The sequence below is a fragment of the Sceloporus occidentalis genome, unplaced genomic scaffold (genome assembly GCF_023333645.1).
Source record: "Sceloporus occidentalis isolate IW3139 unplaced genomic scaffold, rSceOcc1.0.p SCAF_4, whole genome shotgun sequence".
NCBI lineage: Eukaryota > Metazoa > Chordata > Lepidosauria > Squamata > Phrynosomatidae > Sceloporus > Sceloporus occidentalis.
This window is the reverse complement of record NW_028316984.1, coordinates 148,889,190-148,915,058: the sequence shown is the minus strand read 5'-3', so window position 1 is coordinate 148,915,058 and position 25,869 is coordinate 148,889,190. Positions and strand designations below refer to the sequence as shown.

The 25,869-nt window shown below is 44.2% G+C and overlaps 2 protein-coding genes across 3 annotated transcripts in view; one reads left to right on the top strand and one right to left on the bottom strand.

The window, feature by feature from the left end:
• RYR3 (ryanodine receptor 3) overlaps positions 1–24,069 on the top strand; it is a 442,959-nt gene extending 418,890 nt beyond the window's left edge. Inside the window, exons 100-105 of the mRNA XM_089521997.1 lie at positions 2,397–2,531; positions 3,129–3,285; positions 15,352–15,416; positions 15,572–15,672; positions 21,309–21,360; positions 23,974–24,069. Coding sequence (XP_089378123.1) covers positions 2,397–2,531; positions 3,129–3,285; positions 15,352–15,416; positions 15,572–15,672; positions 21,309–21,360; positions 23,974–24,069 — 606 coding nt within the window. The remainder of the gene's footprint in view (positions 1–2,396; positions 2,532–3,128; positions 3,286–15,351; positions 15,417–15,571; positions 15,673–21,308; positions 21,361–23,973) is intronic.
• A 315-nt stretch (positions 24,070–24,384) lies between these two features.
• AVEN (apoptosis and caspase activation inhibitor) overlaps positions 24,385–25,869 on the bottom strand; it is a 143,256-nt gene continuing 141,771 nt past the window's right edge. For both annotated transcript variants that reach the window (XM_089521995.1, XM_089521996.1), the window contains exon 6: positions 24,385–25,491. In XM_089521995.1, the coding sequence (XP_089378121.1) occupies positions 25,376–25,491 (116 nt within the window). In that variant the 3' untranslated portion in view covers positions 24,385–25,375. The remainder of the gene's footprint in view (positions 25,492–25,869) is intronic.

Below are 25,869 nucleotides of genomic sequence, written 5' to 3'. Positions count from 1 at the left end.
AAAGCCACACATTCCTGAAGGATCAAAACTTGAGATTTTTTAGGGAGAGTGCTGCTGTTAATCTGCCTGCTAGACAATATTGTTTATCATTTCAGCTCAGGTGACCAGAAATGGTAAACTCTAAGGAACTCTATTAGATTTACATGTGTGGATTGACAATCTCTCAACTAAGACATAGAGTGGGGCAACCACACCTGTTTTAAATATTCATCATTCCATTTGTTCCTAAAGTTCAGAATATTTTATCTTATTTATTGACTGACAATAAATATTTGTAAACAAAAATGGTAAGTTGTTTAAACACAGACTATTTTCAAAAGTAGAGGAGATGCTGAGATATTCTGCAGAGCTATATCTAGACATTAGCCTAAGCAGTAACTGAAGGTACTGCCTTTCTGCAGAAGCCAGAAAATCATCTCACCTTTAATTGAGCAAATGGAAGTTGTTTCAGAGTAAAGATTTTCTATCAGCTCAAAGTTTTCACCTAAATTTTCCCCACTTTTCAAATCAACAAATTAATAAACTAATTTAGCAAGAGAAAATGGATCAAAGGACAACTGTTGACATTGTGCGCCCAAATTCCCTAATGCTAATACAGTGTGGAAATATCCCTATTCTCATTAAGGATATGTGGAATGCGTATAATCTATTCCACACGGTTTTGGTGGTTCAAAGTATCTCATCCATTCTGTCGTCTACAGAATTTTCATTTTTGTTTTTCTCACCAGCATATTTGTTTTCAGATAATTTGCAAAATAATACTTACATGCATTTATGTACACAGAAACATGCTTGCTAATGTTCTTAGTTCTGTTTTATTTGCATCTTTTTTTTGTCATCATTCATAATCATCGTTGGGGTTTTTTTTATGCCTTCAAGTAGACTCAAGGCAACCGAGTGCGACAAGGTTACCTTCCTTAGGTACCAGTAAAACTGTGTTATATTCTCTGCTCACCAAAAGTGAGGAATGTAGGGATTCCATTGAGTTGCAGTTCAATATCTGGTGGCCACAGGATTCCCACTCCTGTTGTAAAGCCATGAAGACTAAATTGACACTCTTTCTCCTTTTGGCATTTGGCTGGTGTCACTGCAAGGATTTCTTTCCAATCTCTGTAAGCTTTTGTAATTACCACAGCAAAATAGTTTGTCAATCTTGTCTCCTTTTTCTGTCAAGCATTTTAACAAATATTTTTGGTCACACATAGAAATCTGCCTGTGCAGACCAGACAGTACATGTATGGGTGAATGGCACTGCCTCTACTACTTGTACTTGTGTGTGCATGGATGCGCACATGTGCCCAGCCTGCATGATGTGTTGAGACAGGAAAGAAAGCTGTATTCCTAAAAAGGGAGGGTGATAGAACTGCCAGTGATAAATAGATGCATTGGCTGGCATGCTGTTATAATGCTGTAAATCTGCTTTATGGCATTGCAACTCACTTGTTTGGTCACTGCATAGGTCAGAATTCTGTTCCAACATGACCAAAAGGATCCTGGTCATAGTATTGACTGGTGGCAGATGGCATGAGCACACACTACAATTACACTGGAATTTGCAGAAGTATTTCTGTTTCTCAGAACAAAATACATAATTGTATTCATAAATTTCAAGGCCTGTTGATATTTCCCATTTGACCACAAGGACCACTCAGTCTGGCATTGAACGTAATCCAATGGATTCTACCCCGTTGGAATGGAAAGTCTGTTACTAGTAGACTCTTTAGTGAATTTTATTGTCCTTCTAAGTTCTGACATAGACTGACCACCAACTGGCCGGGGATGGGGAATGACTGGCAGCCTTTGCCCTGACATTCCTCTGTTCAAATGTACTGGTGGAGGTTTAGGCTCCACCAGTGTTATATAGGATCTTGGTCTCTCTATAATGCTCAGGTCCTGGGAGCATGCTTCCTTGCCCCAAGGTAGATTTCTGGGCCTTGAGCAGGTGGCAAATGGAAAATCTGTGAGGTTTTGAATGCATGTTTGCCAAGGCCCGGGCCTTTCAGTGCGAGGAGTGGGTAGCTTGTATATCCCTAACTATGGCTATTGTGCAGAGAAAAAGGCCTCATGTGGTGAGTCATGCCATGTGAAAAACCTGCCAAATAATAAGCACCACATGAAACAATTTACAGCAAGTAGAATAAATGGATGAGGACTACTCTACATAGCAGGTACAGACCATACTTGCAGACATTGTTGTATTTTGAATGAGGAAGTGTTCATAATATTCTAGTCTTGCTAGTTTGGGAAAATTAACATTCCACATGTTAGTTTAGGGATCGTAGAGTGTGTGTGTGTGTGTGTGTGTGTGTGTGAATACATATATATTGATTGTGAATTCAGTCCCTGATTGCTATTCTCCTCCTCTCTACTATGTTTTATCTTGAATACACGCACAGCTTGTGTTGACCGTTGGACTCTTGGCTGTAGTAGTGTACCTATACACAGTTGTCGCATTTAACTTCTTCCGCAAATTTTATAACAAGAGTGAAGATGAAGATGAGCCAGACATGAAATGTGATGACATGATGACTGTAAGTTCTAGGACATAACTACAAATTTTAAAATCTTGTCAGAGTGCAAACAAAAGACTGTTACCTAGCAGCTAATGCATGCTGATGTTGTAGACACATATTTGAAGTGTCACTAATCAGACTGTTCTGTGTTACACGTACAGATGTAAAGCAAGATCCTATAATAGTTAAATACTGCAGAGATCGAGATTTGGTCCTTATACAACTTTAAAAAACACTTAATATTTTGATTGTCTGTTGATGTTATCCTCCAATAGGGTGTGCAACACAAAATGTAAGGGCCACGTCTGTGTTCCTACTCATTCAAGATGCCTTTATTCATTGTACAAAGATGATTTTTGTAACTATTATACGTAAATCCACCTTTTCTGCTACCTCACTTTCTTCTCCTATGAAGGACACACCAAACCTCTCAGACAGCTCTTCATTCTAGAACAGCTTCCCAAACAGGAGCAGTACTCTGAAAGTAGAATCACTGTAATATAGTTTGAATATTTATGGAATACACAATTTTGTGGCAACAGAAAAGGGTCTTATTTTTCAAATTCCAAGCAGTTGAATTCTCTTTCATGAAACTGAGTAAATTCTTCTTTCTAGTGTTACCTGTTCCATATGTATGTGGGTGTAAGAGCAGGCGGAGGCATTGGAGATGAAATTGAAGACCCTGCAGGAGACCCATATGAAATGTACCGAATTGTTTTTGATATCACATTTTTCTTCTTTGTTATTGTCATCTTACTGGCCATCATTCAAGGTATGCTGACTTAACATAGACTTACTAATCTTTTCTGAATGGATGGCACATATGACACAAATCTTTGTACTGCTTTTAGCAACTATTTGTAGTTTATTATTTTGATGTCTGTATTTTTAGATATATTGTTTTGTGATTTTTTAGCTTTGTGGTTTTAGGTATTTATAAATGTGTGGTTTTAACCATGTGGTTTTATGCAAGATTGTTTACAGTTATGAACTCATATGAGATAGAGTATAGCATATATAGATAAATATATCCCAAATAACGTAGAGGCACTAAATACAAAATTAAGAAAATAAGAATAGAAAGTGAAAGCACCAGAAAGTTGTGTTCAGTAGACAAGGAAATAGATAACTGTGCATTCTTACTTTCAGTTGCTAAGTGCTAACCTGATAGGAATTTCAGAAAACAATCAGCAATTGGTCATTGTCTTTAATATTCACTACTAGTGAAATAATCCAGTGCTTTTTTGGGTCCAAACCCACTCCTCTGATCCAGGCCTTGAAGGTAGAGAAGAACGGCTGGCCCTCATCCCCTTCCCCACCACCACTCCCTTCTCCTTTTGTGTCATTTCTTTTTAGATTGTAAGCCTGAGGGTAGGGAACCGTCCAATTAAAAAGATTGTATGTACAGCGCTGTGTAAATTTACAGCGCTTTATAAATAAAGGTTAATAATAATAATAATAATAATAATAATAACAACTACCTCACTTCACTTGAATACCATTTCTCTCAGTTGATACCATCATTGCTTAGCTTAGAAAGCTCTTACCATTGTGTTTTCTCTTCCCCTCTTCAGTCTCTCTTCTAGTTCACTGAAACTCTTTTCTTTTTTACTGGTCTTTCCCTCTGGTACTTCCCTGGTCTGCACTCATTCAGCCTTCTCCTTTCCTAACTCTCATTCCCACTTTATCAGGAGCATTTTCAACTACTCATTCGTAAGGAGGATAAATCTTCTAGTTTTCCAAGCAATCATAGAATCATAGAGTTGGAAGATACCGCAAGGGCCATCCAGTCTAACCCTGTGCCATTCAGGAAATCCAAATCAAAGCATCCCCATCCAGCTTCTGTTTAAAGACCTCCAAGGAGGGAGATTCCACTACACTCCAAGGGAGTGTGTTCCACTGTTGGACAGCCCTTACTGTCAGGAAGTTCTTCCTAATGTTGAGGTGGAATCTCTTTTGTTGTAGCTTGCATCCATTTTGTTCCGAGTCCTAGTTTCTGGAGCAGCAGAAAACAAGCTAGCCCCCTCCTCAATATGACATCCCTTCAAATATTTAAACAGGGCTATCATATCACCTCTTAACCTTCTCTTCTCCAGGCTAAACATCCCCAGCTCCCTAAGTCATTCCTTGTAGGGCATGGCTTCCAGACCCTTCACCATTTTAGTCGCTCTCCTTTGGACATGCTCGTTTCTCCACATCCTTTTTAAATTGTGGTGCCCAGAACTGGACACAATATTCCAGGTGGGGCCTGATAGTGGGGCTAATCATATTTACATAGTACTAGCTCACTATGTATATCACATTGTGCATCATGAAAAGGCTGCCAGAACAGGCTTTCTAGCAGGGGTAGGCAACTGTCAGGGATTGGTGACTGCCCTGGATACAGGGGAAGTTTGGACACCCCTCCCACCCCCAAATTTGCAGAACAGTCAAACAAGAGTAGGGACTGCAGAAATCTTAGCTTCTATAAAGGCTACAGATATAAGGTGCATCTTCACTATACAGTTATCAGTTTCATACCACTTTAACTGTCACAGCTACATCCTGAAGTCTGGGACTTCTAGTTTGGTGAATTACTTAGAATTATTTGGTGGAGAGCACAGCTCAACTTCACCATCTTGACTCATAAACTGGGAGAAAGATAGCATATGAATGCAACAAACTCACCTGAACCTCACTTACCAAGATTTAAATGCTGTTTTTGTTAGAGAGTTATGTAGATTTAATCTCTGTCTCTCTCTTCTCAGAATACCAAGTACCTCACCAAACTACAAATGCCAAAATTCCTTTGGAAGGAATCACAATAGTGACATATAAGAGTTCTAACTGGTCTTTTGACAGGTCACCAATCAGGTACACATCTTTACTGGTGACCATTATTCTGGCAAGCTGCTACAGAAGAGTGCATCTATGATTCAGCCTGATTAGGGAACTTTTGTACCAATTAAGTACATTTTTTCATTTTTTCCCTTTCTCCCAGCTAGACTCTCCTATACTTTATCTTATCTTTATACTTAAGTTGGATGACTACCCAATGTTTGTACTTTAGAACAACTGACCTTTATATTATTTTCATTTTTTTTTTCAAATCACTATGCACCATCACTTACCTTCTTGTTCTGCAGGGCAAGTAACTCTTTCTTGACAACCAAAGGGATAAAAGATAAAAGGCTCTAGGGCACTACCAAAGTGCATGATGGTAAGCTTTTAAAAATTAAGAGAAAGGACAAAAATCAGGATTAGCCTCTGAAGGCTACAACTGTGATTGATTCTGTCTTTATGTGCTTTATTTTTCTTATATTGGGTCCTCAATCAAGTCAAAATCCAAAACCAAAAGTATGTTCTGACTCACTTGGTACATGTTGTTGCATTGCTCCCTATAGTGTTTGTGGACATGGACAACTTAATATTATCCCTTGTGGCATCTGCTCACGCATTGCCTCAGATCAAACTCCAGCCTCCAACATTGATTCAGGAAAACATGGAATAGGAATTGACATTCATTCCTTTTATCATGCCCTATGTGTGGGTGTGGGTTCCTGTTCTGAGGGAAATAAGCAAGAAAGTCCCCATTACTGAACTCATGCGGCTTTGATTTTTTCCCCCTACAAAATTCACAATATTGATGATTCTCACTGCTTCCACTCAAGGTTATCCATGATTGAGATTGTTCCTCATGATCCAGATTTCCACAGGATTACTGGCACCATTGGGAAGACGTATGGGAACATCCTCCACTGAGTCAGTAGTCTTTAAAGGACATAAAATCTCTGAGCCATCAGTCTTTGAATAGGTGACCATTGGTCAGCCTGATATTAAAAGTGGACCACAGTCTATTCCCCTTGTATTAATTGTAATTACTATTAGCCCCCACTGTGTAGTCAATCTACACAGTGGCATCATACTACTATGAGAGATCAAGAGTTCAGTCAACTGCCAGAGTCTTCAGTCTTCCACTGGATCCTTCACAGAAAGAATCCCATTGGATTCTTTGATCCATACTGTCAGCCCCAACAAAGCCTTCCTCCAGACAACTGATCACTGTGATTCTGATGGGCTTTTGGGAGATCACACCTCTGCAAGGAGGGCAGGTGGATTATTTGCCCAGATTCAAAGCAGTATCAGCATTTCACCTGGGGAAGCGTTTAGTCTTACCTGATTTTATGCAGAATCTTTCTATCCTGTTTCAGGTATCTTTGAATTCATAGGATGCTCAGAGGGCATTACCTTTGTACTGCACCCAAGAGTATCTTGGTCCCCAAGATTTTTACTTCAAGCAAGATTTACCCTTTAATGCAGCACTTCTTGAAATGAAATGCCCAGTGGGTGAATTCATTCAACTGCCTGTGCCAATTCCATCTTCAGTCTGTTAAGGGCCCTAGCTTCCTCCATGGCATTATTATGGGGTCTCTCATTCCCAGACTTGTGTAAAGCTGCTACATAATAATAATATAATAATAATAATATTTATTTATATCCCGCCTCTTCTGCTTTGAGGATTGAGGTGGGTAACAGCAAAGTTAATACAATATACAACAATAAAAACAAGCCCCACAAGACCCCGTCCCATCCCTCTCTCCCAACTATAAAATTAAACAGTAAAAGATGGTTTAAAACTACATAACAATACATCAAAATTAAAAAACAAACCACAAATAAGAAAAATAATAAAAGGAGGGGGATTCAATTGGTTCTGGACATAATCAATTGGGGAAGGCCTGCCGGAAGAGAAAGGTTTTTGTCGCCTTTTTAAAAGCCTTGAGTGAGGATAAGGACAGGTTGCTCACCTGTAACGGTATTTCTTCGAGTGGTCATCTGCGAATACATACAAATGGGTTTTACTGCGCCTGCGCAGTGCTGCTCGGAACCTTCTGGAATCACTGGGCAGAGTTAACTCTGCAACATATTGAAACTTTTTGGCGGTAACTCCGCCCACCCGTTATAAGGCCCCTGCCTTCCCGCTCTTTTCCCCAGTTCCGTAATTTTTCCGCCAAGCAGGCGAAGGAAGAGAGCCAAAGAGAGCAGGACACTGAGGGGACGGACGGGTGGGATTTGTATGTATTCGCAGATGACCACTCGAAGAAATACCGTTACAGGTGAGCAACCTGTCCTTCTTCTTCGTGGTCTCTGCGAATCATACAAATGGGTTAGACTGACAAGCTTAGGTATGCGGCGGAGGGAGTGTCCTGAGACCATAGCTATGGTAAACCAAAGGTATATTTATTACAATAAACACCTTGAACCATAAAAAGAGTCAGTCATTTGTAGATGCACAGATCAAACATAGCAATAACATTGCTGAACCTGAGAAGTGGACAAAAGGTCATGCAAGACCAGTCCATGGAAATTGTGCAAATCATCATTCAACAGATAAACACAGTAACATACGTACATAAGTGTGAAAAGCAACCATCAGTAGCAATTAATGCAACCCCGAAACTAACACAGCCCTCCCGAAAGCTGCGTCTCGAATGGCCCTGGTGTCCAACCTGTAATGTTTTATAAAAGTCAGAGGTTGGGACCAGACAGCGGCCTTGCAGACATCCTCGAGGGGGATCCCTGACAGGAATGCAGAGGATGCTGCCACTGACCTCGTGGAATGAGCCCGAACCCTGCCAGGGAGAGGCTTGCCTAACAGATCATAGCAGAGGTGGATGGTACCAGCCACCCATTTGGACAGCCTCTGCGCAGACACAGGCAACCCCCGCTTCGGTACCGAGTAGCACTGGAAGAGTCTCTCGGACCGACTGAAGGCAGCAGTTCTGTCCAGGTAGAATGCCAGCGCTCTCCTGACATCAAGAGAATGCAGACGCCGCTCCTCCTCTGACGTCGGGTTCGACGCGAGGGTAGGCAGTACAATGTCCTGGCACATGTGGAAAGCGGACACCACCTTAGGCAAGAAGGTAATGTCCGTACGGAGAACTACCTTGTCCTTGTGGAATCTTAGGAAGGGCTGGTCCCTCCGTAAGGCACAGAGTTCGCCCGCACGGCGGGCAGAGGTGATGGCCACAAGAAAAGCGGTTTTCCAAGTCAATAGTCTCAAGTCCGCTGTGGCCATCGGTTCAAAGGGCTTGGATTGGAGGGCAGACAGTACCGTCTCCAAACTCCAAGCCGGTGTCGGTATCGAGGCAGGAGGATAAAGGTTGGCACAACCCCTCAGGAACCCTTTCACCAAAGGGTCCTTGAAAAAAGACACCCTCCCCCCGAACTGATATTTTGCACAGATGGCAGAGAGATAACATTTGATGGATGCGAGGGAAAGCCCCCCATCCAAAAGTGCCATCAAAAACTCCAGCACCACTGGAGTGGACACCTGTGCAGGAGATAAGCCCTTTTGTTCAAGGAAGACACAAAACCTCTTCCATTTAAAGGCATAGGCACGCTGAGTAGAAGGTTTCCTCGCGGCCAGGATCACCGACTTCACGGCATCGGGAAGGGCAGTCAGGGTAGGATTCTCCAAGCCACCAGCGGTAGGCTGTCGATGTCCGGATGGAGGATCCGTCCGTCCCGGATCGACAGCAGGTCCGGGCGAGGATCGAGACGAAGAAAGCACCTCCTGGAGAGATGTAGAAGGGATGCGAACCAGGGCTGTCTCGGCCACCACGGCGTGATCAAGATCGCGTTCGTGTGGTCCAGCATCATCTTGGAGACCACCCTGATGATGAGAGGAAAGGGGGGAAAGGCATAAAGGAATCCCTCCGTCCACAGGAAGGCGAATGCGTCCCCGAGGGATCCAGTCATTGGCCTCCTGGAGCAGAACTGGGGACAATGGCTGTTCCAAGCGGTCGCGAAGATGTCGATCTGGGGGGTTCCCCACCTGTCGAACAAGGCGCTGACCGTATCCGGATGGAGTCTCCACTCGTGGCACACCGAGGACGATCTGCTCAGACGGTCTGCCAAGTCGTTGTCGTCTCCCGGCAGGTGGATTGCTTGAAGAAGAACCTGTCTCCGAATGCACCAGTCCCAGATGCGGAGAGTAATCTCGAGGAGTGTGCTTGACTTGGTGCCACCCTGTTTGTTGATGTAATACATCACGGTGGTGTTGTCCGTCTTCAGGAGCACCACCTTGCCTGTCACAGCGGGTTCGAAGGCCCTCAAAGCCTTCTCGACTGCAAGCATCTCGAGAGCATTGATGTGAAGAAGGCTGTCCGAGTCCGACCACCTGTCCTTTACGACCAAGTCGAGGAGGTGGGCGCCCCAGCCCTCTAGGGATGCATCGGTTGTCAGGGTGACCTCTGACTGTGGCTGGTGGAAGGGCATTCCGGCGCACACGTTGTGTTCGTTCAGCCACCAACCCAGAGAGGCGGCTACCGGTCTCGGTACCGTTAACCATCTGGTCGGGGAATCCTCTATCGGAGAAAAGACGGAGAGAAACCAAGCCTGGAGCGGACGTAGGCGAAGTCTCGACCACGGTGTCACGAAGGTCGTGGACGCCATGTGCCCCAGGGCGATCTGGACGTCCCTGGCTCTGACTCTTCTGTGTGATATGCAGGGGCTTAGTGATGTTACCAGTGCTTGGAACCGGTCTGGTGGAAGAAAGGCGGAGCATCTTACGGAGTCGAGGATGGCTCCGATGAATTTGATCTGTCTGGACGGGGTGAAATGAGATTTCTCTCTGTTGATTACCAGTCCGAGAGAGTCCAGCAGCCGGATTGCGAATGAAATTGCATCTTGAAGGTCCTGCTGGGAGTCCGCGACAAACAGCCAGTCGTCTAAATAAGGGAAGACTCTGTAACCCTTTTGGTGCAGATAAGCTACCACCGGGGCCATGCACTTTGTGAAGACTCGTGGAGCCGTGGCCAGGCCGAAAGGAAGGACATTGTAATGGAAGGCGTCGGAGCCGACGGCGAAGGCGAGGAATCTCCTGTGGGACTCCCGAATTCCGATGTGGAAGTAGGCGTCCTTCAAATCGATGGTCGCGAACCACAGGCCCTGGTGTAGGAGAGGCAGAATGGAGGCTAAAGTTACCATACGAAAGCGGCGGTAATGGAGGAAGAGGTTCAAATCTCTCAAGTCCAGAATTGGTCTAATGCCCCCATCGGACTTCGGTACCGTGAAGTACCTGGAGAAAAAGGCCGCATGGAAGGAATCGGGGGCTAGGGGGGAAACAGCCCCTTTGTCCAGTAAGGCGCGCACTTCGTCGAGAAGGGTGTCCGAGGGTGGGGTGGAAATGAAAGCTCCGGTGGTCGGGAGCTCTTTGAACTCAAGGGTATAGCCCCTGCGGACGATGTTTAGCACCCAAGAGTCGGAGGAAATGGAGGCCCACACGTTGATAAAGGGCCTAAGAATGTCCAAAAAGTATCTGGGAGAGGCGAAGTGCGCGGGAAGGTCTCATGCCCTCTTTTTGGACTGATCAGGGTCCTGCCGTCGGTTCTTGCGGTACCGAGAAGGCTGGTTGCGGCGACCAGAGGATGACGGAGACTGGGAAGGGTATCTCTGGCGTTGAGGGCCTTGCTGTTGGAACTGCCGGTCCTGGTAGGAGGACCTGCTGAATTGGCCTTGCTGCTGTTGCCAAGGGCGGAACCTCCTACGGAATGGAGCAGGGGTGGGGGCAGACATACCGTGCTTCCTCGCCGCTGCCTTCAGTCTAAACTTCCGGTTTAGCCTGTCATCCGTCTCGGCATGGAAGAGGCCCGAATCGTCTATGGGCATGTCCTCGATTGTAGACCTCACGTTGGCGTTTAGGTCCGAACCCCGCAACCAAGCGTGCCTCCTCAGGGCAAGGGAAGCTGCCATAGCCCTGCCCGAGCACTCCACGACGTTCCTGGAAGCAGTGATGAGCCATGCGCCGATGGAATGGGTCTCATCCCTAATCTCAGTGAGGGTTCGCTGGGCTTCATCCGGAACGTCGGGCACGATGGGGGAGATGCCTTCCATAAGGGTCTGAATATATGCACCCATACAAGCGGTGTAGTTGGTTGCCTTCACCGCCAGTGCTGCAGCCGCGTATGCCTTCCTGGCCAAGGCATCGACCTTCTTAGCCTCCTTATCAAACGGCACAGCGGCTTGCCGTTGGGTCGCAGTTTGCTGGGCACCTTCGACAATGGCGGAATTCTGCCGAGGGTGGGAGGTCAGCCACGGGGCCGTTGGGGCAGAAACCTTGTAAAGGGATTCGATCTTGCGCGGCGGTCCCACCAGGGAGGAAGGGCAATCCCACGAGCGTCTGACCAGGGCTTCCAGGGACGGCATAAAGGGAACCAGAGGTGTAGAATGGGCCCTGCTGCGAACCCTGCGTTCAAGGGGGTCCCTGGCCTCTTCCTCGGGATATTGGAGGTCAATGTCCAGAGCCCTGGACATCTTGATCACATGCTCGAGGAACGACCTGACATCATCCGTAGGAGAGGCCGTCTCCGGGTGGTGCAAGAGCTGTGGAGAGCTCCGGGCCGGGTCGTCGTCTCCCGAAGAGTATTCCGAATCCACAGGCTCGGGTTCGGAGTCAGAATCTAGCAAGTCCACCGCAGCATGCGGTCTGGGGTGTTGGACAGGCCTGTCCACACGCCGGGAGGAAACCGCTGTCGATGGGCCTGGCCGGTCAGGAAGTTCGCGACGATGGGACACTTGGTCGCGAGGTTGGTCCAAATCCCGGGGACGGTCCCGACCTCGGGAGGATTTGGAAAGGGCCACTTCTTTAGGGACCGGGAGAAAGAATTGGTCCGTCTCCGAGTCGTAATAATACTGCGGATCGGTCGGAGAGCGTGGAGCCAGCAAAACTGGAGAAGGAGACCTCGGCGGCTGATCAGGTACCTCTTCGTCGTCCGACAGGAGGAAAGGGAGCGTTGTCGCCGACTGAGTCTGAGTTGGCACGGTCTGGGCAGCGGTGTCCCGAAGGTGACTCGCAGCCGGATGGTGAAGGTCTGGAGAAGGATTGTCCACCGTAGGCGTGGCCAGAGGGTCGACCCGTCCCGGGGAGCCGGGACGCGGACGGTCACGGCGGGACTCCCGGTGCGGTTTGCGAGGGAGGGAAGCATCGTCCGAGCGCCTCTTGGAAGGTGAGCCCGTATGGGAGCTAGTCTTGGAGGTCGACTTGGACCTCTTAGCCGAAGAGGATGAGGTCGCCTCCGGGGCCGAAGACTGCCTCTTCTTGGCTGACTTGTGGCGAGGCGGTGCATCCGGAGGGAAAAACTGGATCGGAGACTCCGAGATAGTAGCCGTCCGACCAGCTCGCTCTTCGGTACGGGCAACGGAATCCCTCGAGCCCGAGGGTTCCTCGGAGGCGATGTTCCTCGAAGTGGGGTCCGAACCAGGCTTGGACTTGGACCTCTTTTTCTCCGGGGCTGCCCGGGACGTTCCCGGTGTCTCAGATGGAACTCCCTCCGTACGGCTGGTAGCCGTTTCCTGCCCGACTGACCCCGATGTGCGGGCATGTTTCAGGGGTTTGGGAGCGGCATCTCGGGCCGGCTGGCGAGAAGGGTCCGAACTCCCCTTGTCCTGCCCCAGAGAAGTAGAAGGAGGAGCGCTGGAAGGGCCGCTGCGAGCCTGGGCAGGTGGAGCCGAGGCAGAAGGAGCTGACGCCGGGCGAGAGTCCCCTTCCCTGATCTTGCCCTGGGCAATGGCAGAAGTAAGCCGCGACTCCCGATTTTTACGGGCTTGGGAGGACATGGACTTACAGAGGCTGCAGACCCTAGGGTCGTGGTCCCGGCCCAGGCAGAAGAGGCAAGAGGAATGGGGATCCTGGACAGGAACCTTTCCGCTGCAGATGTCACATTTCTTAAAAGGAGGGGACATCTTGCGAGTCAAGGAGATCCAAAGCCGAAGTCAAAACAGTCCGAGTGTCCGAGTTACCAGGGGCGGGAGAGAGAGAGTAGTCAAAAAGCAGTCCGAAGGTCAAAAAACGAGAGTGATTCAAAGCAAGCGAAAGTTCCTAGGAGCAGCGAGCGCGGCGGAAAAAAGGAACTGGGGAAAAGAGCGGGAAGGCAGGGGCCTTATAACGGGTGGGCGGAGTTACCGCCAAAAAGTTTCAATATGTTGCAGAGTTAACTCTGCCCAGTGATTCCAGAAGGTTCCGAGCAGCACTGCGCAGGCGCAGTAAAACCCATTTGTATGATTCGCAGAGACCACGAAGAAGAATTGGTGAATCTCTTCCGGCAGGTCATTCCAGGTTTTTGGAGTGGTGACAGAGAAGGGCCTCCGGGAGGTCACTGCCAGTCTAGTCTTTCTGGATTGTAAGAGGTTTTTCCCGGAGGATCGGAGTGTGCGGGAAGGATTGTATGGGAGAAGGCGTTCCTTCAAGTAGACTGGGCCCAGGCCATGTAGGGCTTTATAGCTGATAACCAACACCTTGTACTGTGCCCGGAAGCTAATAGGCAGCCATTGTAGTGATTTTAAAATAGGTGTAATGTGGTCGAACTTGGATTTTCCGGCAACCAGTCTGGCTGCCATGTTTTGTATCAGTTGGAGCTTCTGGACGTGGCACAAAGGTTGCCCCATGTAGAGCGCATAGCAGAAATCAAGGCGAGAGGTTACTAGAGCATGTACGACCGTTTCTAGGTCCCGCTGCTCCAGGTGGGGCGCAACTGGTGTATCAGCCGAAGCTGATTACAGGCACTCCTGGCTGTCGCATCAATCTGAGAAGACAGTTGAAGCTACGAATCCAGGAGCATCCCCAAGCTGCAGATGCAGTCTTTTAGTGGAAGTGTGACCCCATCTAGAACTGGAGAATTTATTTCCATACCCGGATTGGGGTTACCTATCACGAATACCTCTGTTTTATTTGGATTCAGCTTAAGTCTATTTTCCCTCATCCAATCCATTACCAACTTCAGGCAGTCATTCAGGGGGGAGATGCCCTCCTTGGTCTCTGAAACAGTCTGAGACATAGAGAAATAAATTGGGTGTCATCAGCGTACTGATAACACCCCGCCTCATGTCTCCGGATGATCTCATCCAGTGGCTTCATGTAAATGTTAAACAGCATGGGGGACAGAATGGCATCCTGAGGGACGCCAGATGCCAGCTCTCTCATAGAGGAGCAGCTGTTCCCCAGCATCACCATCTGGAATCTGCCTGAGAGGTAGGAACATAGCCACTGCAAAGCAGAGCCAGCGATTCCCAATTCTGTAAGGCGTTCCAGAAGGATACCATTGTCTATGGTATCGAAGGCCGCTGAGATGTCCAAGAGCACCAACAGGGCCACACTATAGAGTTTCAACCATCTGCTTTAGCAACTTAAATAATATAGAAACAGTACAGTGCAGTGTAGACTGACTGTTTAAGGCAAATTAGGCACTTCTTTTGGAATGTTGTACTGGTCTTTTATTTTGGCATGACATTTCCCCTCCTTCGGTAAGTTAGTTCACTAATGCCCATTTATATGAGATTTCTAATGCCCATTTGTATGAATCAGAAACCATGAACAACAGCTTGCTTAACTGTATTGTGCTTCTTTGACTGGTTACCTGTGAACTCTTTCTAACATCCAGCTCTTCTGGTTTGTCAGAATTGAAGGATAGCAACTGGGATGTGTTGACTATACATGATGAAAAGGGCAGGGTTCCCACCAAAAAGCTATTAATAATATTCTGATCATGGATTTCCATAGACGCAAGACCCAATTGTGTGAGTTCACAGATAGCTACCAGTTACAGGTAGGCAACCTGTTCATTCAGCACCTCCAGTTTAATGGATCAGTGCTTTATTCATAGCCACTTTATGAGCTGTGCCTCCTTCACATTCTTTAAGAAATAAGCTGTTTGAAAAGAAAGAAAAGATATATGTTGTAAACAATGCTTCTGATGGATTAGAGTATATAATTGAAACAAATGTTCTTGAGGCTTCTTTGTTTTTATTGCTGTAATGTGAGATTCTTTATACTTTTGTTTCTGTTTCACTCAAAAAACAGGTCTGATTATTGATGCGTTTGGTGAATTAAGAGACCAACAGGAGCAGGTTAAAGAAGATATGGAGGTAAAATAATAATAATAATAATAATAATAATAATAATAATAATAATTTGTTTTCAGTAAATATATGTTAGAAGAGAAGATGCAGCAACAACTGCTGCTATGAATCTAAATTAATTCAGCGTAGACTATGTTTGACTTCCATCTCTTTAATTTCAGACTAAATGTTTTATTTGTGGAATTGGTAATGACTATTTTGACACAACTCCCCATGGATTTGAAATGCATACTTTACAAGAGCACAATCTGGCCAACTACCTGTAAGTATATGCACATTATGTTTTAGTAATACAAAAGGGTTTTATAGAGGGGTTTAAGTAGTGACATTGACTAATCCAGCCTTATAGTGCAATTCTGTACCTGGACATTCAGATGTAAAGCCTGACTCCCAGCATGTGTATGGGATAGAACTGCTGTGATTCTCTTAGGTTCCCCATGAGGGAGCTCAGGAGCTGACTGGTGGAATGACCAGTAGAGGTCACTGTCCCAACAGCAGTATTTTGCCAGATGTTGGTATGAAATTGGACATATTAGGGAGAGTGTCAATTCACAGGATTCTAAGGACTCTTGTTCTGATAGCATGCCTACAAAAAGGCCCTGAAAGACACTGCCTGAAACTGTAGTCAGTGGGAGATGAAAGGGAATAAAGAAATAGAAGAGAAGGATATCACTTCTGCTTCACTTAATCTAAGAAGCAGATTGGAATTGATCAACTCTGTCCTTACTGATCTGAGACACAGGAGATTATCTATGTGCAGGTGGAAACTATGGCCCCATACAGACAGGCCAAAATAAAGCTGCTTCGGGTCACTTTGTAGGTATGCTGTTTAAATGATGCATGTGTCCTAAGAATCCAGAAGCCACGTCAAAGCTATGATCCAGTCCTAAGGACTAGAGAGTAGCTTTGGCGGAGCTTCCAGACTCTTAGGACGTATGCATCATTTAAACAGCATACCTCCAAAGTGACCCGAAGCAGCTTTATTTTGGCAGTCTGTATGGGGGCTAAGTGACAAACTAGAGATTGAGAAAGAAGCATCTTCTCCATTGTAAATCTTGTTGAATACCCCTTGAATTAGAGCCCCGTGAAACCAGGTCTCTGGAAATCATCATGTACAACAGATGGTACTATTTCATTACTGCTGTTATGGACTATGTGGTGGCAAAGATGATGCATGATGAGCACAACTTCAGTCATTAACTAGAAATAAAGAATAACAGATAACCCAACAGGAAAGAATAACAGCAGCTCCTGTAGTAGTAGAAGCTGCTGCAATTAAAAAAAAAAAATCAAAGAAAAAAAAAGATAATCGGATTGTAATTCTTGCCCATTTTCCTCTTAGACTGCAGCCCAGACAATTTCCAAAACAGAACTTACTGGTACATATGTATAGTTATATAAACTTTTGATATGATATTTTCAATACTTTGGTTTCAAGAGAGAGAGAAAAAAACTTGTATGAGGAAAAGTATTCTGAAGAGCCAGTTATTACTAACAGTACAAAGAAAGGTGAACTGGATACTACATAGTGAGTTCCCAACCATTTCTGTGGATGTCAAATTTGTACTACTACTAACGGTTGTGCACTATTATTTAGACTATTATAAAGAGAGGGAAAAATAAAATTTATGGATGTGTAAATAATAATAATACATTTGTTTTCCTTTCTACACACAAATTGTTCATTTTCCTCTTCAGTCACTCCTTGGTAGATAGGCCCATTTTATTCTAAATTCAATCCTTGGGGCACAGACTTGTTTCTGCTTTTATTTATTTATTTATTTATTTATTTATTTATTTATATCCCGCTCTTTTCCCAGGACTGGGACTCAGAGCGGCTTCACAGCAATTAAAAAACAAACAAACAAAAAGTACAATTAAAACATTTAAAAAATAAATAGATAAATGACATGCATTAAACAGAATGATTAAACTAGTCCAACACTCCTGCCTGTTCTTATAGTGATTCCTTAAATGCCTGTTTGAACAGGCAGGTCTTCACTTGCCGACGGAAAGCCATCAAGGAGGGAGCCGTTCTTATCTCCCTGGGCAGATTGATTATAACTGGCTTTCTAAAATATTCACATACACGTACCTACATTTCTACATTTTATAACTTGAAACTGAAATGATTTCATTGGCACTATTGTTACTTGATATAGACAAGATACTTAACACTGTGAAAGTGCAAAATATTTTTCTGTGGCACAAAAGTTGGATACACAAAAACAAATTAATGCTTGCTGGCTGCTTAAGAATTCAACACCCCCAGCCACAGAAAGCAAAGCAAAACAAAACAGAACACCCTTTGGTTAATGGCCAATCTTCTTGCATGAGTTTCAGTTTTGCACATTTAGAACATACAAATCTTTGTTCATTTGTCTTTGGCAAAATTGCTCCTGCTCTGTCAGGTTTGAACAGTCTTGCCACATGTCCCCAGCTGCATTGAGTTCTCTGCTATGACTGGACCATTCTAAGCTATCCAGGGTCTCATTTTTACATCACACTGGTGTTATTTTAGCTGTGTGTTCAGTCATCTGGTTGAAGGTGAAACTCCAACTCCAGTTCCAAGTCCCTTTCAATCTGAAACACGTTTCCTCTAGAATTGCCTTTCATTTGATTCCATGCCTTCTTGCCCTCAGTCCTAATCAGGTTCCCAGTCCATGTTGAAGAAAAACATCCCTATAGCATGAGGCTGCCACCATGATGCTTCACCATATGGATGATGTTCTGATGGCAATGAACACTGTGGGCACTCTGCCATGCATAGATAGCATTGTGCACCAAGCCCCGAGTTCAGTTTATCAGAGCAAAAATCTTTTCTCACATGGTTGCTGTGTCTTCCACACACCTTTTGCAACCCCCACATGGAATTTAATATAAATTTGTTTCAGAATAGTCTTCTTTTGTCATGCTTCCACAAAGGCCAGCATTGCAGATCATACCACTGATAATATTTCACATATGGTTTCTTCTATTTCAGCTGTGGGTCTCTCTAGCATCTTCAGAATTACAATGCCCCTTTTACCTGGACACTGAGTTTTAGTGGTCTGCCTTCTTTAAGCAGAGTTGTGGTTTAGCCATGTTCTTTCCATTTTCTAATAATGGATAAGAAAGTGCTCCAGGGAAGGTTCTTAGTTTGGGATATTTTTTATAACTGAATCCCAATAGGTATTTCTGAACAACTTTATTCTGATTTCCCTTAGTTTTCATCATGCTGTTTGTTCAACTATATTCGCCAACAAACTTTAGGGCTTTCTGAGAACATAAGGTATTGAAATTCCATATATCTGGACTCCATTCAACTATGTCGCTAGCTTCTGGAATCAATGGGTTGCAGCAGAGCTCATTTAGGCTTATCAAAACAAAGGGGTAAATACTCATGTGACCATCAAATATTTTTGTTCTTGTATCCTTTGTGTCACAACCAAAAATATTTTGCATCTTAACAGTGTGTCAGAGTGCGAGACCAGAATCCTGGACAATCAACCAGTCAGCTTGATTGATAAATCAACAGCACTTTATTGATAGTTCCAGAATCAGCAATTCCACATCACTCAGCGTCTTAGCTGAGACTGACCCCCACCCAGCCAAACCAATGCATAAATTCCCCCCTGAACCAAACTGCTCCACCCCTAGCAAAAGCCCGTGCAACAGGACCCCTCCTTCCCCTCACTAGTTAGCATCCTCCATTCCTTTTCCCTGAGCTGCTCTTCTCACAGAAACGAAACTGCATTCCCAGCCTCTGCGAGCAAGATCCTCAAGGACACCAGATAGCCCACACCTGGTCCAGCCTAGCACTACATATCACTATCTCTAAAGCCTAGCTAAAGTGTAACCCATCCCCCCAGCATCCACAGTTACAATACATCTGATAGAATACATCAGGATTCTAACACAGTGCTGAGTTTCTTGTGTACTTCATTAACTGATTTAATTCCAATTAAATCAATTTCAGTTGCAGGGTGTAACAGAACAAAATGTGGAAAAGTAAAAGGGGTGTGTGTGACTAGGTCTGCATGTTGCAGTACATGTATTATTTAATTTAATTTACATGTATTATTTTATTTAAATTAAAACATCATATAGAAAAGTACCTGGATGACTCACAATCAGTTTGAACAATTTAAAATGCAAGACAATACACATCTTAATGCAAGACAATAAAATAATTTAAACATTTTTAAAACTTCTTAAAACAATTCAATATGTTTTAAAAATAAAAGTGTTAATATAAAGTATTTGTGTACAGACACTGGATTAGGTCCTGAGGATTTTAATAAGAACTGCAGTTTTAACTGAACTCCAGAATGAAGCTAAAGTCAGCACTAACTGGTCCTTCAAGACGAGGCAATTCCACAACTGGGATGATCCAGCTGATAGCATTCTCCCTACATCCTCCCACAATATATTGCTCCCAGTTTTGTAACACAGAGGAGGGTCCCTCCAACAAATCTCAGTCCTCAGGCTAACATATAAAGCCTACTAAAAAGCAAGAGGCCCTCCTCTAAGTTTCAAGGTCCCAAGCTGTTAGAGCTTTAAATGTTATTGCCAGCATCTTGAATTTAAATTGGAGGTATATTGGTAGCCAACAGAACTTTAGAACTGGTGTTATGTGACTTCTATAAGCTGCTTCTTTCAGCAATCTAGCTGCTACGTTTTGCTTTAGCTGCAGTTCTGAGGCATCTTCAAGGGAAGGTCTACATAGAGTGTATTGCAGTAGTCTTAACTGGGAGGTTACCTGTGCATGAGCTACTGTGGTCAGGTTACCTCTGTTCAGGAAAGGCTGTATCTGGCAGACCAGCTGGTCCCAAGCACTCTAAGCCATGGAATCAATCTGGGTCTCTGGTGACAAATATGAATACAATGCCTTCAAACTACACACTTCCTCAGTGAGTGAAGCTAGAGCAGATCACCAAACTAATTCCTAGAGTCAGAAATCACGAATCCATCAAGTCTCCATCTCATCAGAATTCAGTTTCACTTTCCAGCACATTACAACATCCAGGCATCCTCCCCAGCTCTCAGATAACATGGAAAATCAGCACTCCTAATGACTTCAATGAGTGGCTTCATGTAGCTATTTAAGAGCAAGGGGGACAGGATGGACTGCTGTAGCATCCCATAGCTGCAGACAGGAGCACAGCCTTTATAACAGTGCCTCCTCTTCCCATTCCACTGAATCAATCCAGTAAAATATTATGATCAATGGTATCAAAAACTACAGAGATCCAGGAGGATCAACAGAGTAGCACTCCCTCTTTTATTCACTCAGAATAGATCATCAATCAGGGTGATCAAGCCTGTTTCAGTAGCGGATCCTGACTTGAAATCAATCTGAAATAAGTTGAGAGAATCTGTTTCCTCCAAGATTGTTTGAAGCAGCCCACCAGCTGTATGTTCGTGCACCTTGTCCAAAAGGTGAATATGAGCAATGGGTCAATAGTTGTCATATACCTCTCAGGCCAGGGAGAATCTCTTCAGGAGAGGGTGCATACAGCCTCCTTTAAGTTGGGATATCACCTGACAAAGAGAGTATTTACCACTCCCTGGACTCACCTGTGCTAGATCCCATCATCCAAAATGGGCAAGGGCCAAACTTAGATGTGGTGGGCATGGACTGATTCAAGCATTTTGCCCACATCAAGCTGCAACAACAGAAATGGATCCAAAGAAAACTGATTTGGTGGTACACTGGACACTTCAGATTATCCAATAAAGGTGGCATCAAGTCAAATGATGATGAGAAATTCAATAGTGAACCAGTTCTAAGACATCAGCAAAAGAACCATAAAAACTCTCCTTTTTATCTTATTGTGTTTTTATTTGTTTGTGTAAGAATCAGGAACAGTATTCAACCATTAAAACACCATGTGTACTTTCATATTTTTGTTCCAGGTTCTTTCTGATGTATCTTATTAATAAGGATGAAACTGAGCACACTGGACAGGTAAACATCACATTATTACTACATCTAATAGTGAACTTGAAAACTGTGTATCAGTATTGCAGCAAAATAGGGACAAGATAGGGGCTTAGTGAGTCCCAACAAGAGTCGCGTCCAGCAGAGTTGTTCAGGGTGGTCAGGGAGCTAACTCAGCTCCCTCCTGCCCTGAACCAGATCCTTGAACCTTCTAAGGCCTGCTGCGACCAATTTAACAACTTCTTCGTGGATAAAACTTCTCGGATAAGCGAAGGTCTTAACGCCGACATTCAGGCAGAACCTAGAGTAGAGGCATCCAGGGCCTCCGTGGACTTTATTAAACTGGATCAGTTTGAGTTGGTAAGTACCGATGATGTGGACAAGATCCTCGGAAGTGTTCGGAAGACGACCTGCTCTCTCGATCCCTGTCCCTCGTGGCTAGCAGCCCAGGGGGGACCGGTTGTAACTTTATTGTTACACCGGATTATTAATACATCTCTGAGGGATGGGCAATTTCCATCTGCTCTTAAATTGGCCATGGTAAAACCTTTATTAAAAAAGCCCTCCCTCGACCCCCTGGAGTATAATAATTATCGGCCTGTTTCACTGCTGCCATTTCTAGGGAAGGTGATCGAGAGGGCGGTCGCAATCCAGCTTCAGAGGGTCTTGGATGAAACGGATTATCTGGACCCATTTCAAACTGGCTTTCGGGCGGGTTACGGGGTTGAGACGGCCATGGTCGCCTTGGTCGATGATCTCCGTCTGGGCATCGACAGGGGAAGCGTGTCCCTGTTGGTGCTCTTGGACATCTCAGCGGCTTTCGATACCATAGACCATGGTATCCTTCTGGGGCGCCTGGCAGAGGTGGGAATCGGGGGCACTGCGCTCCAGTGGTTCCGGTCCTACCTCTCCGGGAGGTCTCAGATGGTGCAGCTGGGAGACGTGTGCTCCGATGAGAGGGCCCTTAAAACTGGGGTCCCTCAAGGAGCCATTCTGTCTCCCATGCTATTTAACATTTACATGAAACCGCTGGGAGAGATCATCCGGAGACATGGGGCGCGGGGTTATCAGTACGCTGATGACACCCAAATAGTCTTCTCTATGTCTCCGACTGATGCAGTGACTGAGGATGGCGTCTCTCCTCTCGTGGCCTGTCTGGAGTCAGTAATGGGCTGGATGAGGGAAAACCGACTCAAGCTGAATCCAGAGAAAACGGAGGTACTCGTGATAGGTTCCCCTGGTCCAGGAATGGCGGTGGTTCCACCTGTCCTGAACGGGGTCGCGCTCCCTGTGAAGGACTCCGTGCGCAGTCTGGGGGTGCTTCTTGACTCGTCCCTTCACCTGACTGCTCAGGTGAATGCGACGGTCAAGAGCACCTGTCACCAGCTTCGGCTTATTCGCCAGCTGCGCCCATACCTGACCCAGAGGGACCTTGAAACTGTAGTACACGCCCTGGTAACCTCGAGACTGGATTTCTGCAATGTACTCTACATGGGGCAACCCTTATACCAAACCCGGAAGCTTCAAATGGTGCAGAACATGGCAGCCAGGCTGGTCACTGGTACGTCCAGGGCCAGCCATATAACACCGGTATTAAAAAATCTCCATTGGCTGCCCATTCGCTTCCGGGCGCAATATAAGGTGTTGGTGTTGACCTATAAAGCCCTAAATGGCTTGGGCCCAGGAATACCTGAAGGACCGCCTCTCCCCATATATTCCGTCCCGCACCCTCAGAACATCTGGGCAGCAACTACTTAGGGTTCCCGGGGCGAGGCTTGTCTCTACTACCAGGAGGACTTTTTCCATCGCCGCCCCGGCCCTTTGGAACACGCTGCCCACAGAGCTCCGCTCAGCTACCTCCCTGGCCCAATTCAGACGGGATCTTAAGACCTTCCTGTTCAGGACTGCATTCCCTGTATGAGGTCCTATAGGCCTCCCCCCGCCGCACTGACAACGGGATTGGCTAACCTGGGGCCTTTTGGTTTTATGTTTTTGTAATATTGTTATGATTTTAATGTGTATGTTTATTGTATTTTAATTGTTGTGAACTGCCCTGATCTGATGGAAGGGCGGTATACAAATAAATATTTTATTTATTTATTATTATTTAGTTGACACATTGAATCAATTATTGACTGGTAAGTCAACATGTTGGTAAATCTCATTGACTCAATCGGTCTACTCCAGTTAGGACTGCCAACAGAATGCAGACCTGCATAAATAACAAGTGAGCAAAAGTGCTGAGGCAAGTCATCTAGACAAACCACAATAAAAGAAAACATGGTATCTGAGCCAACCATTAACATTAAGGAACAAATCATTTAGGAAATATGTTGTCAAGTGGTAATTTAACACATTCCTGGACCGTCTTAAATTCTACCAAAACTGCAACCTCAGTGTGCATGTTGCTTTTGTATTTCTTACTATACAAATGATGTGTGTGAATTGTCAAAATAAAGAATAAACCAGTTTATATTAGCTGTTTTTAAAGGGACTAAACAAGCTCCACACACTCTTAATGGAGCATAACTAAAATGCAAATTAAACTTGTATCAACTGGGAATGCATAGTGTATCAGTGAGCTAGATGTTACATATTCTGTTAAATCCAATTCAAATTTTGTGTTTCACTAACTTTCAGGAATCATATGTATGGAAAATGTACCAAGAAAGATGCTGGGATTTCTTCCCAGCTGGAGACTGCTTCCGTAAACAGTATGAAGATCAACTTGGATGAACACATCAACAAGGAAGCTACTACAGTCAGGCATACAAGATCTAGACAAATACAATCCTTACAATTTAAATAATGAATAGATATTCACATGTGGTTAGCCTATTCAAATACTAAATTACTTTGCTTAATTTTATGAGAATCTAGCTGGGCTTTTTGCACCTGGCATAAAAAAGCCTCATACTGTCTGGATTTCAGTTATCTTATTGGAACAGCATAGAAAGTGTTTTCAGTTCATTGTTCTAGTTCATAAATCATTTAACCTAACCTTTATCAAATAAGAAATAGTGTAGTTGAAAGGGCTATATCCTACTTTGTAACATGCACAAGATTTGCAATTTAAGAACTTGAATGTTGGGTGACAATGCCTCAATCACTGGACACATATTGTGATATCAAACAGTATTTTAAAAAGCTTTGGTTTCAGTCCATACCATTTCTTAGTGAAATGATACAGATAGAAAGTTTGTAATTCTTCAGTGCTTAAAACTTTTCAAATACTTAATTGTCCCTATAGTTTTCCCTAATTAAGTGCCTTAAATCTTTCCAGACAAAGCTATGCAAGAGGTTTTTTTTAAATGTTGGCCTTTTAGATTGACATTTTTGTTAATTGATTGTATTGCTTTCTTGTCTTATCATAAGGAATACTTGAAAGTTAATTACATATTTGTTTCAGAATAACTTAATAGATTCAACCAGTTAAAAACATGAAGTGTCTCACAATCTTACAAAACTAAATTTTAGGCCAAATACAAGTAATGCTTTATTATCAACTAGTGGTAAAGTTGCTATGTTTATGCATTTTTCCTTCAAATAAAAGTGCCCACTGCAATAAAGAATTTACAAAATAAATAAATGTTGTGATACTGCATTGTATTATGTGCCAACGTGAACTCACATCACAGATTACACAAATACACTATTTGCTACCACTATTTTATTTTGCAACTCTGAGAAATAAGGTCTCATACAAGAAAAGCCAAAATTCTTCTTCTCTTTTTCTACATTGGTTTGCAAACAAGCCACCTTTGATAGTACTTCCATTTTTCAGAAATAATTTCAAACAAATATAATTATATCACTTTCGACATGCTGATGCATACAATTCTCTGCTTATTACACTCATCTCACCTGGAATACATCCAGATTTATTGTTTCAAAATTTCAGTACAAACCAAGATAGGAAACATAATTAAAAATCAAGAGGAAACAGCTACTTAATTAAGGACTTACAAAATATTATTCTATACCTAGCTACTGTCATGTTCGTTTATTTTTCAGTTACTTGCATGACAACAAAATGCAGGCCTTAGGAAATCATGCTGTCTAACCAATCTTCAAGCTCCTCCTCAGTAATACTTTTGGATGTAACTTCCTGCTGAGCTGCTGAGCAAATTTCTTCAGTTCCATCCAGCTGTAAACAGTCTAACAAAATAAAAACAGAACATAAAATAGTAAGCCCTATGGGGAATAGAAAGAAAAGGCAAGCATGCTCCGGTACTGACATGCCTGAGATCCAGTTAGGAAGCGGACTCTCTTAAGGCCCATCCTCTGAAGAATTAGGTGAATGAGTACCAAGCGAATTCAGTTATAAGCAGTGAGACATGACCCCTCCAGAAGGCAACAAGAAAGAATATACATTTTTGCTCATGGAAAGAAGAGTTTTGCCAACTTTATTTATTTGATTTATATCCACCATTCTCCCAAAATGTGGTGCAATGCAGCTTACTAGGTCAGTGAAAACAAAATAGTTAAAATAATATAGAGAACATTAAGCAATCACTACCACTAAGACACCATTTT